Source organism: Dysidea avara, chromosome 9 (genome assembly GCF_963678975.1).
Source record: "Dysidea avara chromosome 9, odDysAvar1.4, whole genome shotgun sequence".
Taxonomy (NCBI): Eukaryota; Metazoa; Porifera; class Demospongiae; order Dictyoceratida; family Dysideidae; genus Dysidea; species Dysidea avara.
The window spans coordinates 8,974,203-8,988,105 of NC_089280.1; the positions used below are offsets into that span (position 1 = coordinate 8,974,203).

The 13,903-nt window shown below is 38.3% G+C and overlaps 2 protein-coding genes across 2 annotated transcripts in view; one reads left to right on the forward strand and one right to left on the reverse strand.

The window, feature by feature from the left end:
- LOC136267459 (papilin-like) overlaps positions 1-12,426 on the reverse strand; it is a 36,924-nt gene extending 24,498 nt beyond the window's left edge. Inside the window, exons 1-9 of the mRNA XM_066062621.1 lie at positions 12,291-12,426; positions 10,094-10,111; positions 9,332-9,373; positions 8,408-8,599; positions 6,515-6,553; positions 5,825-5,995; positions 4,587-4,625; positions 2,358-2,549; positions 1,271-1,306 (exon numbers count right to left, since the gene is read on the reverse strand). Of these exons, the coding sequence (XP_065918693.1) occupies positions 1,271-1,306; positions 2,358-2,549; positions 4,587-4,625; positions 5,825-5,995; positions 6,515-6,553; positions 8,408-8,599; positions 9,332-9,373; positions 10,094-10,111; positions 12,291-12,360 (799 nt within the window). The 5' untranslated portion in view covers positions 12,361-12,426. The remainder of the gene's footprint in view (positions 1-1,270; positions 1,307-2,357; positions 2,550-4,586; positions 4,626-5,824; positions 5,996-6,514; positions 6,554-8,407; positions 8,600-9,331; positions 9,374-10,093; positions 10,112-12,290) is intronic.
- Positions 12,427-12,501: 75 nt separating this feature from the next.
- On the forward strand, positions 12,502-13,876 carry LOC136266701 (polyubiquitin). The gene has a single exon (XM_066061699.1). It carries the CDS (start codon positions 12,625-12,627, stop codon positions 13,768-13,770), a length of 1,146 nt encoding a protein of 381 aa, XP_065917771.1. The 5' UTR covers positions 12,502-12,624; the 3' UTR covers positions 13,771-13,876.
- Positions 13,877-13,903: the final 27 nt, after the last annotated feature.

The window sequence follows — 13,903 nt, forward strand, 5'->3', positions numbered from 1 at the left end:
TGCTCCATTATATAATGCTCTTACTGCCCTCCAAATTTGAAGTCAATCAACTAAAGCATGTGCGCATTATAGCGAGTGGAGCAAAAGAAGGATAAAGAAGCAGAAGATGAAGAAAAATACAAAGAAAATAAGACAAACTTTGAAGGGTGCATATATCAGTGATGGATGGGTGGATTCAACTCAAATTTGGAATAGGAGGTGCCCTACCCCGAGGGAGTTTCTGCAGTAAAATTAGTTAATCTTCGTTCAGACACTATTGAGCTCAAATGTGTGAAAAGTGTTTTCTTGGTTCCTGTAAAATACACACTTGTCTGTAGTGCATTTGCACTAGCTGTACTTGGCTGCACGATACACTATCGTGTGTCCTTATCTGTTGAGTATAAATGTGTGGAAATCCTTACTTGTCCTTATACTGCAAAAAGTTCATGCAAGCAAGGGATGTAAAATTACCAGACATTGTGGTAGCTCAGTTGTCCATGAAACTTTCTTAGTTAACATTTCCTATGTTCTACATCTAGATTACTTGATTATCTGAATTTCAATTAACCAAACCCTCATGCTAAAAGTGACTATTCTATTACAGTATTATGCTAACTGGTATACATTCTATTAGAGTAAGCGTATGTCTATTAGAGCAGTTTAATGGAGCTCTGCAGCTTCATTTATCTCACTCACTCCCTCGCTTGCTCACTCACTCACTCCCTCACTTGCTCACTCACTCACTCCCTCGCTTGCTCACTCACTCACTCCCTCGCTTGCTTGCTCACTCACTCACACAACACACACACCTGAAACTTTGGTACACAGATGTTTGAATAATGTGTTGAATCAAAGTAATTATCTCTCAAGAGAAAAACACCATGCATTCATCAGTAAAATTATATTGATCACAAATATGACTCTAATACCGTTCCACATGGTATGCTACAATTATAGTCAAAATAATATACTGTCTGTTCACATTCACCCATTCACCTGAGCATTGCATATGTCTATATTGTCAAAGAGGTGAACAAGTGGTCTGTATCCAATGATTTTGTATTATGTTAAAACATGCCTACACATTTTTGTGTCTAAATTCACTTTATACCAAATGTATATGTGTGGGATATTATAGTGCTATTACTGTATTCTCTGGTTCTTGAACTTAAATTAAAGGGTTTTACAATGAATGTTTTGGCAAGTAGACAGTGCAACAAGGGTCATATAATAGCTATATGTGTAGCACACATAACAAGTTAGAGATAACAACATTTGATGTGATACTAACGTGTTGGTGATGGAGCGATGCTGTATGAAGTAGTTCCTTTAAAATAATTACAACATGCATAATAATTTTTAAGTACACATAAGGCTGGTTTCCATATAGCTGTAAACTGCTTGCATTATTGCCTGAGTCAGTGTCTACGGTAGCCTGGGACTTGCTGCAGCTGGCTTGCGACTGTAGCTGAGATGGATTAACAGTTCGCTACACGTCTGTATTTTAGTGAGCCTTAGAAATGACCCTGGCAGCAAAAGTACACCTTAATTTATTACAACACGGCATGTTACAAGTATTTAGTGACACTCTACGAAGCGTGGTATACTTGTAGGCATCATGCTTGGTTTCTTCATGTTGAACATTGCTGGCATTTGCCTGCTGTGTTTGTTTACATTAACAAATCATCCTGCTTACAATGCTGGAAGAGCCAGGAAGGTTGAACTTTTACGGTGGCTGTGGTACAGTTGTTTGTGATACCAGCAAGGCATGTTTCTATATTGTTTAAAGTGCCCCCATCAAGACCCCAGTAATGATCGCAGGCAATGTGCAGATGGTTTGCAACTATATGGAAACCAGCCTATATGTATGTAGCACATAACACAGAGAGAGATCATTTAATAGCGTATAACTACCTGCTAATGAGGGAATACAAAAACACAGTGAAACCTCACTTAGCAGCCACCTCTTTAAATTCATCACAGTGACCACCTCTAGTACGTCTCAACTACAGCTAAGTTGTACTTCATGACCTCAATAATAAAACCACCTCATTATTGAGACCAAATTTTTTCATCCCATAGGTGAGGTTCACTGTAACAATTTTCAAAATACTGAGTCCCTTGGCTACATGCTATCATAAGGCTCTAATAGAGTAATGATTCCAGCATTTGGTTGACAGAATGTTTTGATATATAACCATTTGAGTTTCACTGTATAAAGCATTTCCATTAGGGTTGTGCAAAGACATTAGAAGAAGGAGGCAGAGTGGAATTGTGAAAGGGCATTCCAAAGTATCTGAAAGAGAGCAAGAACACTAACTGGGGCCCCAACAAGGTGGCTTCCCCCAATTCCCTGAAGTGATATCCATTATACTCACTTGGTTGCCGGCACTCTACAGCTGGTGGACAAGGATCTCTAATACACTGTACATCAACCATCACACACTCAAGTGCTCCACATCCTCCATTGTTCAGTTTACACGATGGAGCACAGTATTGTTCTCCAGTGGCAGAATACACATAACAGTATGAGTAGTTGTTGGTACAATTGTTGACTTCACAGAAAGCATCTGTATAGTAGGGAATGGATAACATAATATACTTTACAATAGGTAGTACAGTACACTACACTGATGTACACTACACTGATATTGGTGCTGCACACAAATGATGCTGTATGCTTGACTTCATAGAACAATATGAAAAGAGTACAATTATGTACAGGACTTAGAAGAATTTGTGTACATCATCCTGTCAACTATGATTCACACACGTAAATGGCTACATTTATATTACAGAAAAGAGTCACACCTGAATAACTGTTCAACACTGGTGTATGCTCTTTTAGAACAATTCAACTGAACTCTGTATAATTATACGTATTGTGCATAAATTAATGGCTGTTTTATCTACATACTTTTAATTGTACTAACACCCTATTGGTTCAGATAATTATAGTCTGTACAGGTTCACCTGAGCCCCTGCCAAATATAGTAATATCAAAGAGGTGAACATGTGTTCACTCCCAATGGAACAAGCATGTTTTGTGAATCAGCCATACTACAGGTATGGGATATTTTTTAAATCTCATAGCTCACTTGTTCTTGCCATCAAAGCACTTTTTGATAAATAGTGCTTTTTGATAAACAGTTTCACATTGGCATTTGAAGGGCTTCGAAATACTAAACGTTTGAACAGCTGTCCCTTGTAACAAGAATTATTAACAAGAAAGGAGGGCTCAGGTGAATGTGAACAGACTATAGTTCAGGTAATTAAGTTACATTTTGGACAGTTATTCATAGTTACAAGTTACTAGTTACAAGGGTAATTGTAACTAGTTATTGTAAAAGTAATATATTATGTAACTTTGTTACACTAGCATTCTGTTTGCATGTACGTACATCAGCCAGCTTATGAAGAGTACACACTTATATAATTCATATACCCATACACCAAAGAGCACAGGTAGAAATTAAGTTTACCATTTGGCCCTGTTGTTTATAATTCTTTTGTTTGTTAATATACATACAGTGTATTTATATAGGAAAGCATGCACTACACCTTGATGGATTCTAGCAGGGCCACCCAGAGAAATTAAGGGGCCCAGGGCAAAAGAGTTAAAGTGGGGCCCCAGAGGCAAGGAGGTTTCCATTCTGAACCACAACTTTACCCAAGCTGTAAGTTGAAGACCAAAAAAAATTAAAAAAAAAAAAAAAGGTCATGACCTGCTAACAATGACAATAGCTACCCCTCACTAACCATATCTCCTTATCTATAAGCTTACTACACTGCTTCTCTGAAGAATACTGTGACTGCTCTATTAGAGTATTTAGGTCTGACTGCTCTATTAGAGTATATCGATCTTTTAAACAGGTATTCAAGGGGCCCTTCAAGGGGCCTCCTGGGGCCCCTTTCAGGCTGGGGCCTGGGGTAAAATGCCCCAGTTGTCCCCCCCCCCCTGTGGGCGGTCCTGGATTCTAGTGAACACACTGAGCCAAGTCCTGCCTAGTATATGTAGTCTATTGAAGTACTGTACACACAGTATGTTCATCAGTGCCTGTACTTGTACCGACATCTTTTCCTCAAGTTAAAGTCCTGGATGTTATTTACTTGCTTATGTCCAAATACTTTTGTACATATGTGAATGGACGATATCTGCAGTGATGAAATGTGATGTCATAATTGAAAAAAAAAAATGGCCATGTTATTGTGGGGGTTGACAGACTTTGGCACATAGTAATCAAAACGAATATTGTTTGTAGCTTTTTATATGTACATGGAACCAGGATATAATAAAGGTATGAAGCAGTAAGCGTATTGTGATTGTGCAAAACAGGCTCAAACGAGGAAAGCAGACTAAAATTCTTAAATGTGTACGCAAATATGCACAATTATTTCATATCTAAAAGTATATGCCTCAACTTCACCCTTTTTCAAATTTACAAACCCTATCATAGCAGAATTCCACCTTACCCAATACCCCCCTGTACAAAATCCCAACACTAGTGTGGCCATTTTATTTGGTGACGTCAGCAAATCTTCAAAAAACGTCATTGCAGATATCACTCATTAGTACATACATATAGTAAGTACAGACAGACAAGTACCTGTTATCCCAGTAGGAGATGGCCGGACAGTACTATTTCCTTTAGTGAACAAAAAATATGATAAGCAAATGCACAGAATATGTTTGGAACACACACAAATACAATGCATATTGAAAAAGTATCATCTACATTGTTACATAAGATTTACAAATCTAGTATGATTCCTCACTATAAAAAATCATCACTCTAAAAAATATAATTTACATACGTATGTGACCTAAACTGGGAAAACTGTCAATGTAAGGACATAGAGATATGCAATTTTAATATTTTTCGATTCATTATAGCTTGGGAAGGCCAAAAGCTAACAACTTTAAAATTTCACTGTAAGAAGTTTATATCTTTAATTAATTAATAACCCTTTGGTTCCTACGTCAATAAATAAAAGTGTTCCATTAAAAGCAAAAGCCACTATAGTGGCTCTTGTTACACACGCATGCGTTCAAACGCATATATCTCGTAAACGAAACATCCTATGAATATACGGTTTGTACCATGCTACTCTGCTATTATTCTTTTATCTGAACATTGTATCACAATCGAGCATGATGTAAGGCGAATCTGCGTTTGAAAGAATTTTAGGCTGTTTTTAAGATGATAGTTGTGACGATACTACCTGTCACAAAGGAGAGACGGAATAAATAAGGTTAGCAAAAGTTATATGATGTTGTAGATCTATCCTTCATGAGTAGTTTAACGCAAATCACGAAGGAATAGGTGGTTCCTACATGAGTAAAAAGAGCCCAAGTTTGTATGTCAAAACGCGTATTTTTCATAAAATTACTTTTGTTTTTAAGAACCAAAGTCACATAGTGGCTTTAGGGGCCAAAGGGTTAAAATTAACAAACTAACACACTGTAGCTCTAACAGTGTAACAGGCACCCTGATATGACATACGTACATAGCTACACACAGTTGTACAGAAAATGCTCTAATTAAACAGTCACAAATACAGGTACATACATTCAGAAAGCCACATTGCACATAATCAAAAATTGTGACTAACGCATAGTTGTCTCTAGGTTTGTGAATACAGTGCACATGGCCTAGCCATTTTTGTGGGATCTACAAGTACGTATGTGACTATGTGTAAAGAAAACTAAAATATCAGGTCCTTTTAAGAAATATGTGACTTCAAAGAATACAGGTGTGATTCACATAAGTATTAAACAAACAAAGCTGTAGCTAAACACGGCTTGTATTTTTAATTAGATGGGTCAGTTATGTTAATAACTTACGACATTCAGTCACATTAATGCAGCGGCTGCGATCAGGACTGATCACTTGTCGACGGGGACACACACACAATGATGCATCACAGAGGATGGGTGGATCAAGGTTATCACACGTCGCATCAACAGGAACACAATCACCAACACTATAGTATTGTCCACTTATGGGACATGAAGCTGCAGACATAACAGGACACTAAATGTATAGTTAGTGTGTACGTATAAGAAAAATATCATTTACATACACAGAAATTTCACATGGAATATCATTTACAGACAAAGGATTGTAGTAGAAATTTTAAAAGTCAGGGCTCTGCATCAGGCAAATCACCATCACTGAAAGATGGTGAAAATGGGTGCATTCAATCTTAATAGCTGTGGCCAATGATCAGAAGCCAGAGGGGGCAACCCTGCTCGAAATAAGGCACATCTATCATGCATGTTACATGCAATTTACTTGACCTACATGGCATTCTAAACATGCATAATGTCAGTCTATTCTACATGCATACATAAATGGAATTGGGACACCTTTCCAGCATGCTACTGCACTTTAAAATAAACTAAACAATTCTGGTATTTAAAGGGCTTCAGGTTAGTTAGTAACGAAAAATTATGGCTTAGAACAAACATGCAGTAGTACACATGATAACTACAAGATGACAATATTTGCAATACATACATATGTACACTAACGTGGGGTTGGTGTTGGAGTAATGCTGAATGAAGAAGTTCCTTTAGAAAAGAAACAAAGTATGCACTGGTATGAAAGTGAAAGAAAATGTACACATACGTATGAATATAACAATATACTACAGTTAACATGCATGTAGCCAACATAATTTATTTAGGGATTCAGGTATTTTACAAAACAGCTTGAAGCACAACTGAGTGGAACATAATTATATGCAATTCAATGGGATTGTATAACACAGATATCCTGTGTCTTACATACATATGGCACAAAGATATGCATTCCATCACTAGAGTTTAAACTTTATGCCCCAGTGCAACTATGTAACCCCAGTTATCCAAATTGCTGGGGAGTGTTCATGTAATTGAAAATTAAGTTCATATCTCTGAAGTTACGTGTGTGTGTGAAATCACCACAAGGACATGCCAAACTGATCTCATGTTTTGGATTATTTAAGCAGGTTGGAAAAATAAAATTGTTTCAGTAGCTTTTGATTAAATACATGACTGCTCTATTAGAGAACAGTATACCAACCCATACAAGTGCAACAAGCATTTGGCAGTGTTTTACATAATTACTGAGTGATTGTGGTTGCAGAAATGAACAACAATTCTCACTTCTATACAGCCTGCTACAATGACTTGGAATCATTTTGTTGTGGAATTTACATGTTATTTAAGCTAAGTGGAAGATTGTTAACAGCATGAATGCTCAAAAGTAATGCAACGGAGCGCTTGGAAATGTAGCCTACTGTAACAAGTTCTTGTCAGTGCAACAATCGTGACAACATTACAAGTTTCTACCAGGTGCTAGAGCCTGGCTGAAGCAGCTGTTCGCAATCAATTCACATGGGGCAAAGCTTTACAGAGCAGTTCTTTTCGCTACCAAACAACAATGTGTACTGCAGGGAAGATACCTTACAAGTAAAACAGTACAAATTTATACCATTACCAATTACTATCACTTTGTTTACAATTATACCGTTTGATCACTACAAGTTCATCATTTTGTGGCATGATGTAATAAAAAGCAACAAGTTATTACATCATGAACTAGCACTTGTATGGCTTGACATACTGTCCCTTTAATTTTGCAAGTGTAAGGGCTATTATAAGCCCCCCCTCTAGAAATATAAAATTGGAAGTGCTATAATTTACATTGCTATGCCATGATGATCTGTACAATATAAATGCAGGGGAAGTCAATCACCATTCATCTAAGAATGACACCTCAGATCGATGCCAGGGATGAACTCCACATTAAACTTAGAGGCAGGTAAGCTTTACTCTGAGACACATACTTTGTGGCAGTAAGAAATATGGGTACAGCCTTTCTAGTGGGCTGTCCGGATGTTGTAGTGGCCAAAAAACAGTGTGGGCCTTTAAGCTACCATACATTGCATATCCCTTCAATCCAAAAGGGTATGTGTCCCTCTCGTATGCGAAAGAAAATGAAGAGCAGAACCGAGGCTTTGTTTTCGTAAAGAAACATAGATCCATAAAACAGTTAAGAAGACAGTGTTTGCATGTGGTTTGTTTTAAGTCACACTTCCATAGCAACAAAAAAGTGGCAATTGGTGAATTACAAAATACATTGAATATAAAGCATTTCCAAATAGCGCCATAGTTATAAAACGTTAAATACTTATAGCAGGGGATGTAATATCTGCATGGGTGCTTGTTTAGAAGTAGCAGAACATCAACTTGTTTCATTAACTTGGTAAAAAAATTGAACAGCCAGATCTGTGGAACATAGAAATGGCCTAAAACAAGCACTTTAAAATCTTTTGGTCCTTTGGTACTAGAAGGCTCAATTACTCTAATAGAGCAACCATTTTAGCACATAGAGTTAGGGTATATTAATGGTGTTGAGGTACCACCACATGGTTCACTTACTGGGTCGCTGGCACTCCACAACAGGGGGACAAGGATCTCTGATACACAGTGCAACAACCATCACACACTCCATTGCCCCACATCCTCCATTGTTCAGTTTACACGATGGAGCACAGTATTGTTCTCCAGTGGCAGAATACACATAACAGTATGAGTAGTTGTTGGTACAATTGTTGACTTCACAGATAGCATCTGTATAGTAGGGAATGGACAATACATACTATAAATACTTAGGAAAGGAATAATCATGTCTAGCACCAGGAGCTAATACGTGCTGAAGCGCCTTCACGTTTATAAGCTCCATATCTATGTACAGTAAAAAAAGAGAAAAACACGTCTCAATAACCCTTTTGAAAAAAGCAGCATAAGCTAGTCTTAATGATGGACACAGCAGAAGTTTGTGTACATCACTTCATGATCATTAATAAATGGCTAAATGGATCGGTAGCGATATATGTAATACTAAAATGAAGCTCTGGACACTATTTAATAACTCAACCCTGCAATCCATGATGAAAAACCTAGTAGTATATAAGCAGCATGGTTGATATGCAATAAGTAGTTTGTAGTACAGTGCTCCCTTGATTATCCGACCCCCTTGGGACTAAGATGTGTTCAGATGGTCAAAAAGTTTGGATAGTCAAAGTCCATTCATTTATATACAGAGCCCTGTTTTAATAGAATAATTTGAGACAAAATACTCTAATAGAGCAGTCATTTCCACTGTTTGGATATTCGAGGCTCGGACAATCAAGGAAGCACTGTAATTACTTAATATGTATGTACATTTGTTTTATTGATCCTAACAAAATATTGAGCATACAACTCAAAAATGTGAAATTTGTTTGGAACACATAAAAACAGTCACAGCTATGGTATAATTCATACTCAAGTACAACAACACACAGACAGACAGACACGTACCTGTTATTTCAGTAGGAGATGGTTGGACAGTACTAGTAGTACCTTCAGTGAACAAAAACAATATACGTAATCAAATATAATGTACAGATATTATTATGGCATGTTTTTTACAAAACATCTGTATTCTGTATACCGTATAGCCGGAAAGTTTGGTAAGAGGAAAATTTGGTAAATTTGCCACGATAGGATTTTGGCGAGAAAAAAGTTAGGCAAATTTAGTAGGGCTATATGTAATACAGATTTGAAAATGATTTGGCAGATTTTTGGTTTGGCGAAACACCACTCACTCACCAAATTCACCAAATTTTCTGGTTATGTATGTCATCAACAATTTGCCACTAATGGTCACCGCATTTATTAAACAACCACAAAATCATCTGTGCTCCATTTCCTTAGAATATTTTTTAGTAAGGCTAAGGACCGTACATAATTCCATTATTGGTTCACATGCACTAGTTGTATCCCCCCCATATACCCTATGCAGCTTGTAGGAACAATGCACAGATGCTTAGTGTACAAGAGAATTTTTACCCAATCCACCACAAGTGTTTTGTAGTCATGAAAATGTTCTGATTTAGCCATTCCTGTATAATTATAAGTTTCAGTTCTATAATCAAGTCACCTTTTACTTAAAATTGCAAGCAGTAAAATTGCAAACAGTGCAAAACACCTACTCACACACAGATATGATAACACATGCAATGGGAGGTATCGTCATTGTATGTGTCCCACAATTTGTAACTCAATACATGTACTACTTACCATCTACTGGACCAGCCACTGTAGAAGCAAACAAAGAAAACAACAGATAGTAATTACTACAATGTAAAAAAAGTTATACAAAAATACTAGAGGTGTACCAATACTGGTATCGGTATTGGATCAGTATCGCTGCAGATACCACCAGTAGACACTCATCATGTTTATGTATCTTCAACCATTACTAATTAAGTTTCTGGGCTAACAAAGTAGCAAATACAATGGAGTTGCTTTGTGTGCATTCTAACAATTTCAAGCATGTGAATCCTTTGTGATTAAATGACAGTGCAGTTATTCCTCAAAAAGAAGCTAAAGTGTGTAAGTTTATGTTGCTTGTAGTAGTAGCAGCTAAATAGATTTAGTTCACTTATATGTAAGTGTCTGGTGGAATTTTAACTGAACTTGTCTAGGTTCATGACTAGTATAGGTATCAGCAGTAGCTAGGTAGATGATTTCACTACAAGTACTGGTATTGGAAGTATTGGTAAAAAGTGGTATCAGTACACCTCTTAAAAATACACATGATAATTAAACGAAAGAAATGGATGCAGTGAAACCTGTTAATCAGGACACTTGAAAATGAGGACACCTGCATAATCTGAACATTTGAGAATGGTCCCAAGGTATCTCCTAATTAGCATGTAAAATAACCTGGAAAATCAGGACACCTTCATAATCATGAGTATTTAGGACACCTTCATAATCATGAAGGTGTCCTAAAATACACAGGTTTCACTGTATAATTCTTTCATCACATATGCATGAAAGGACCTTGTTGACAAAAAATACATCATTACCATTTGAAGTCACACAACACGCATGCTCACACATAGACACAGTCACCATGCTTGCGTTGAACAAACCACAGCAGTAAACAACATTTAGCATTTTAATAAGGTGTCTGAGAATGTCACAGATTGTTGCACCATTAAAGCTGCAAATGTCATACTAACCACATAATTCCAAATTTGGAATACTGATACTACAGAATGGTAGTTTACAAGTTCAAGCCTGAGGATTATTTTTCATCAAAAAACCTTTTGACATACATGTTTCTACATATAATCATCTGATGAGCTTAAGCATTTGCCACTGCAGTATGGGGCCAGACAAACTTGATTAGCTACCTGTTGCACAAGAGCTCTGTTCAAGCATGAGGTATTTTTCATTGAAGAAAATGCTCAAAGACACTGCACCAGCCAGAAGGCCATCTGTTACTATAAACATTAGCTAAAGCTTCTACGTATATATAAGCTATGCACCTGATTGATACTAACAATTTTGTGAAATCTGCAGCAGTGAAGAGTGGACGAAAATGAGAAAGGAGAGAACCATCATTATTATAAATGAGAAAACACAATAAGTAGAGTTAGCTTACAGTATGTGCAACCTTGGTCTCGTGCGACCACAATCAGATCGTAGTAAAAGATCTGTGTGGGCACGGCAAGGTAAATACAAGAACAAAACTGACAAACATACATACATACATAAAACAAAAAAAAAGTGATTAGTAGTTACAAATTTAAGGAGACCACTCACTGCAGTTCCTAGCCAAGAAAATTTGTTGTGAGCATGTAATGCAAGTGTTGGCTGCTCTATCTAGAGTCTGTCTTATGTTAGATTTGGTGGCAATAGACGGCTGAGTGAAATCAATAAAACTCTTTAAAGCGTGAATACTGCTAGGCAGATAGTGACCTAGCACACTAATTTCTACTGTTTCATAATAGTTAGGAATTTGTAAGCGGTCAAATTCTGAAAGCAGCTGTAAATATTCAGTCTTGTTTTGCTTCCTGAATGTGATGCTCAGAGTCCAAAGGACAAGTCAGTTCTAGTAAAGCCACGGTAGATGCTTCAGAGTTGTAGACAACAATATCTGGCCTGTAAGGTGTGAACAGTAGGCTTGATGGTACAGTTCCTTGAGGCATTTAATCATTATGTCTCATAAGAGTATTCACACACAAGCTACTGCACATTTATATGGGAGACCATGGCACACCTAAGTCATCCCAAGCAGGCTTATTTCCACCGGTATCATAGAACTACGCGCTTGATTCTAGGAGGGTATGCAGATGTAGACACACCCCTGTCTCCAAACGCGTACCGTGTCGATTGGATGTGTACACTTGCATACCAGGCGATTTCTGTAGCTAGACTATTTATTGTACACGTGTTTGTTAATGTGCACAGACACAGTACTTACAAGCTCCTTGGAAGAACAGTAAACAGATCGCGATCATCAAAGCAATCATGATCGATGTTGTCAAGCTCATTCGAGAGGAACACAAAAAGGCTTCTAATTGACGAAAGGAATGCGGAGGAACGTCCGGTTTCCAAACATGTAGAACGGTGGGAACTGGTGTCTATTCTTGAGACATGACGTATACATATAACCTTATGGTGCATCTATTTTTAGAATCGCGTGAGTTTAAAAGCTCGTTCAACCGGTTGAGTGACAGTAAGCGTTCTCGGAAACAGAGACAAAGTGAGTACCCTGCAGTGATTTGCTTCTCTATTCATCTTCAAGCGATACCAAGATGCAGATTTTCGTCAAAACCCTCACCGGAAAGACTATCACCTTGGAGGTCGAAGCCAGCGATACTATTGAAAACGTGAAGGCCAAGATCCAAGACAAGGAAGGAATCCCTCCCGACCAACAACGTCTTATCTTTGCTGGTAAACAACTCGAGGATGGCCGCACTTTAAGCGACTACAACATCCAAAAGGAATCCACCCTTCACCTGGTGCTCCGTCTCCGCGGTGGAATGCAGATATTCGTCAAGACTCTCACTGGAAAAACCATCACCCTTGAGGTTGAGGCCAGTGACACCATTGAAAATGTCAAGGCTAAGATCCAGGACAAGGAAGGAATTCCACCAGACCAGCAAAGGTTGATTTTTGCTGGTAAGCAACTGGAAGATGGCCGCACTCTGAGTGACTACAACATCCAGAAGGAGTCCACCCTTCATCTTGTGTTGAGGCTGAGAGGAGGGATGCAGATTTTTGTCAAGACCCTCACTGGAAAGACCATCACCCTTGAAGTAGAGGCCAGTGACACTATTGAAAATGTGAAAGCCAAGATCCAAGACAAGGAGGGAATCCCGCCTGATCAACAACGTCTCATCTTTGCCGGTAAACAGCTTGAGGATGGCCGCACCTTGAGTGACTACAACATCCAAAAGGAATCCACCCTTCACCTGGTGCTCCGTCTTCGTGGTGGAATGCAAATTTTTGTCAAGACTCTCACTGGAAAAACCATCACCCTTGAAGTCGAGGCCAGTGACACCATCGAGAATGTTAAGGCCAAGATCCAAGACAAGGAGGGTATCCCACCTGATCAACAACGTCTCATCTTTGCCGGTAAACAGCTTGAAGATGGCCGCACTCTCAGCGACTACAACATCCAAAAGGAGTCTACTCTTCACCTTGTCCTGCGCCTGCGAGGTGGTATGCAGATTTTTGTCAAGACGCTTACTGGAAAGACCATCACCCTTGAAGTAGAGGCCAGCGACACCATTGAAAATGTCAAGGCTAAGATCCAGGACAAAGAGGGAATTCCACCAGACCAGCAGAGGTTGATTTTTGCTGGCAAGCAACTGGAAGATGGCCGTACCCTGAGTGACTACAACATTCAGAAGGAATCCACCCTTCATCTTGTCCTGCGTTTGCGTGGAGGACTCTGAACATCATAACATGAACTTGTTTTGTGACCTTGTTTTGATTGTGTGTATTGTTTAAAAGGCATTGTGTTTTCAAATAATAATGAAAGTTTTAAAACAGGAGAGAAAATGGTAGGAAGGTCATCATTGAAGCCGG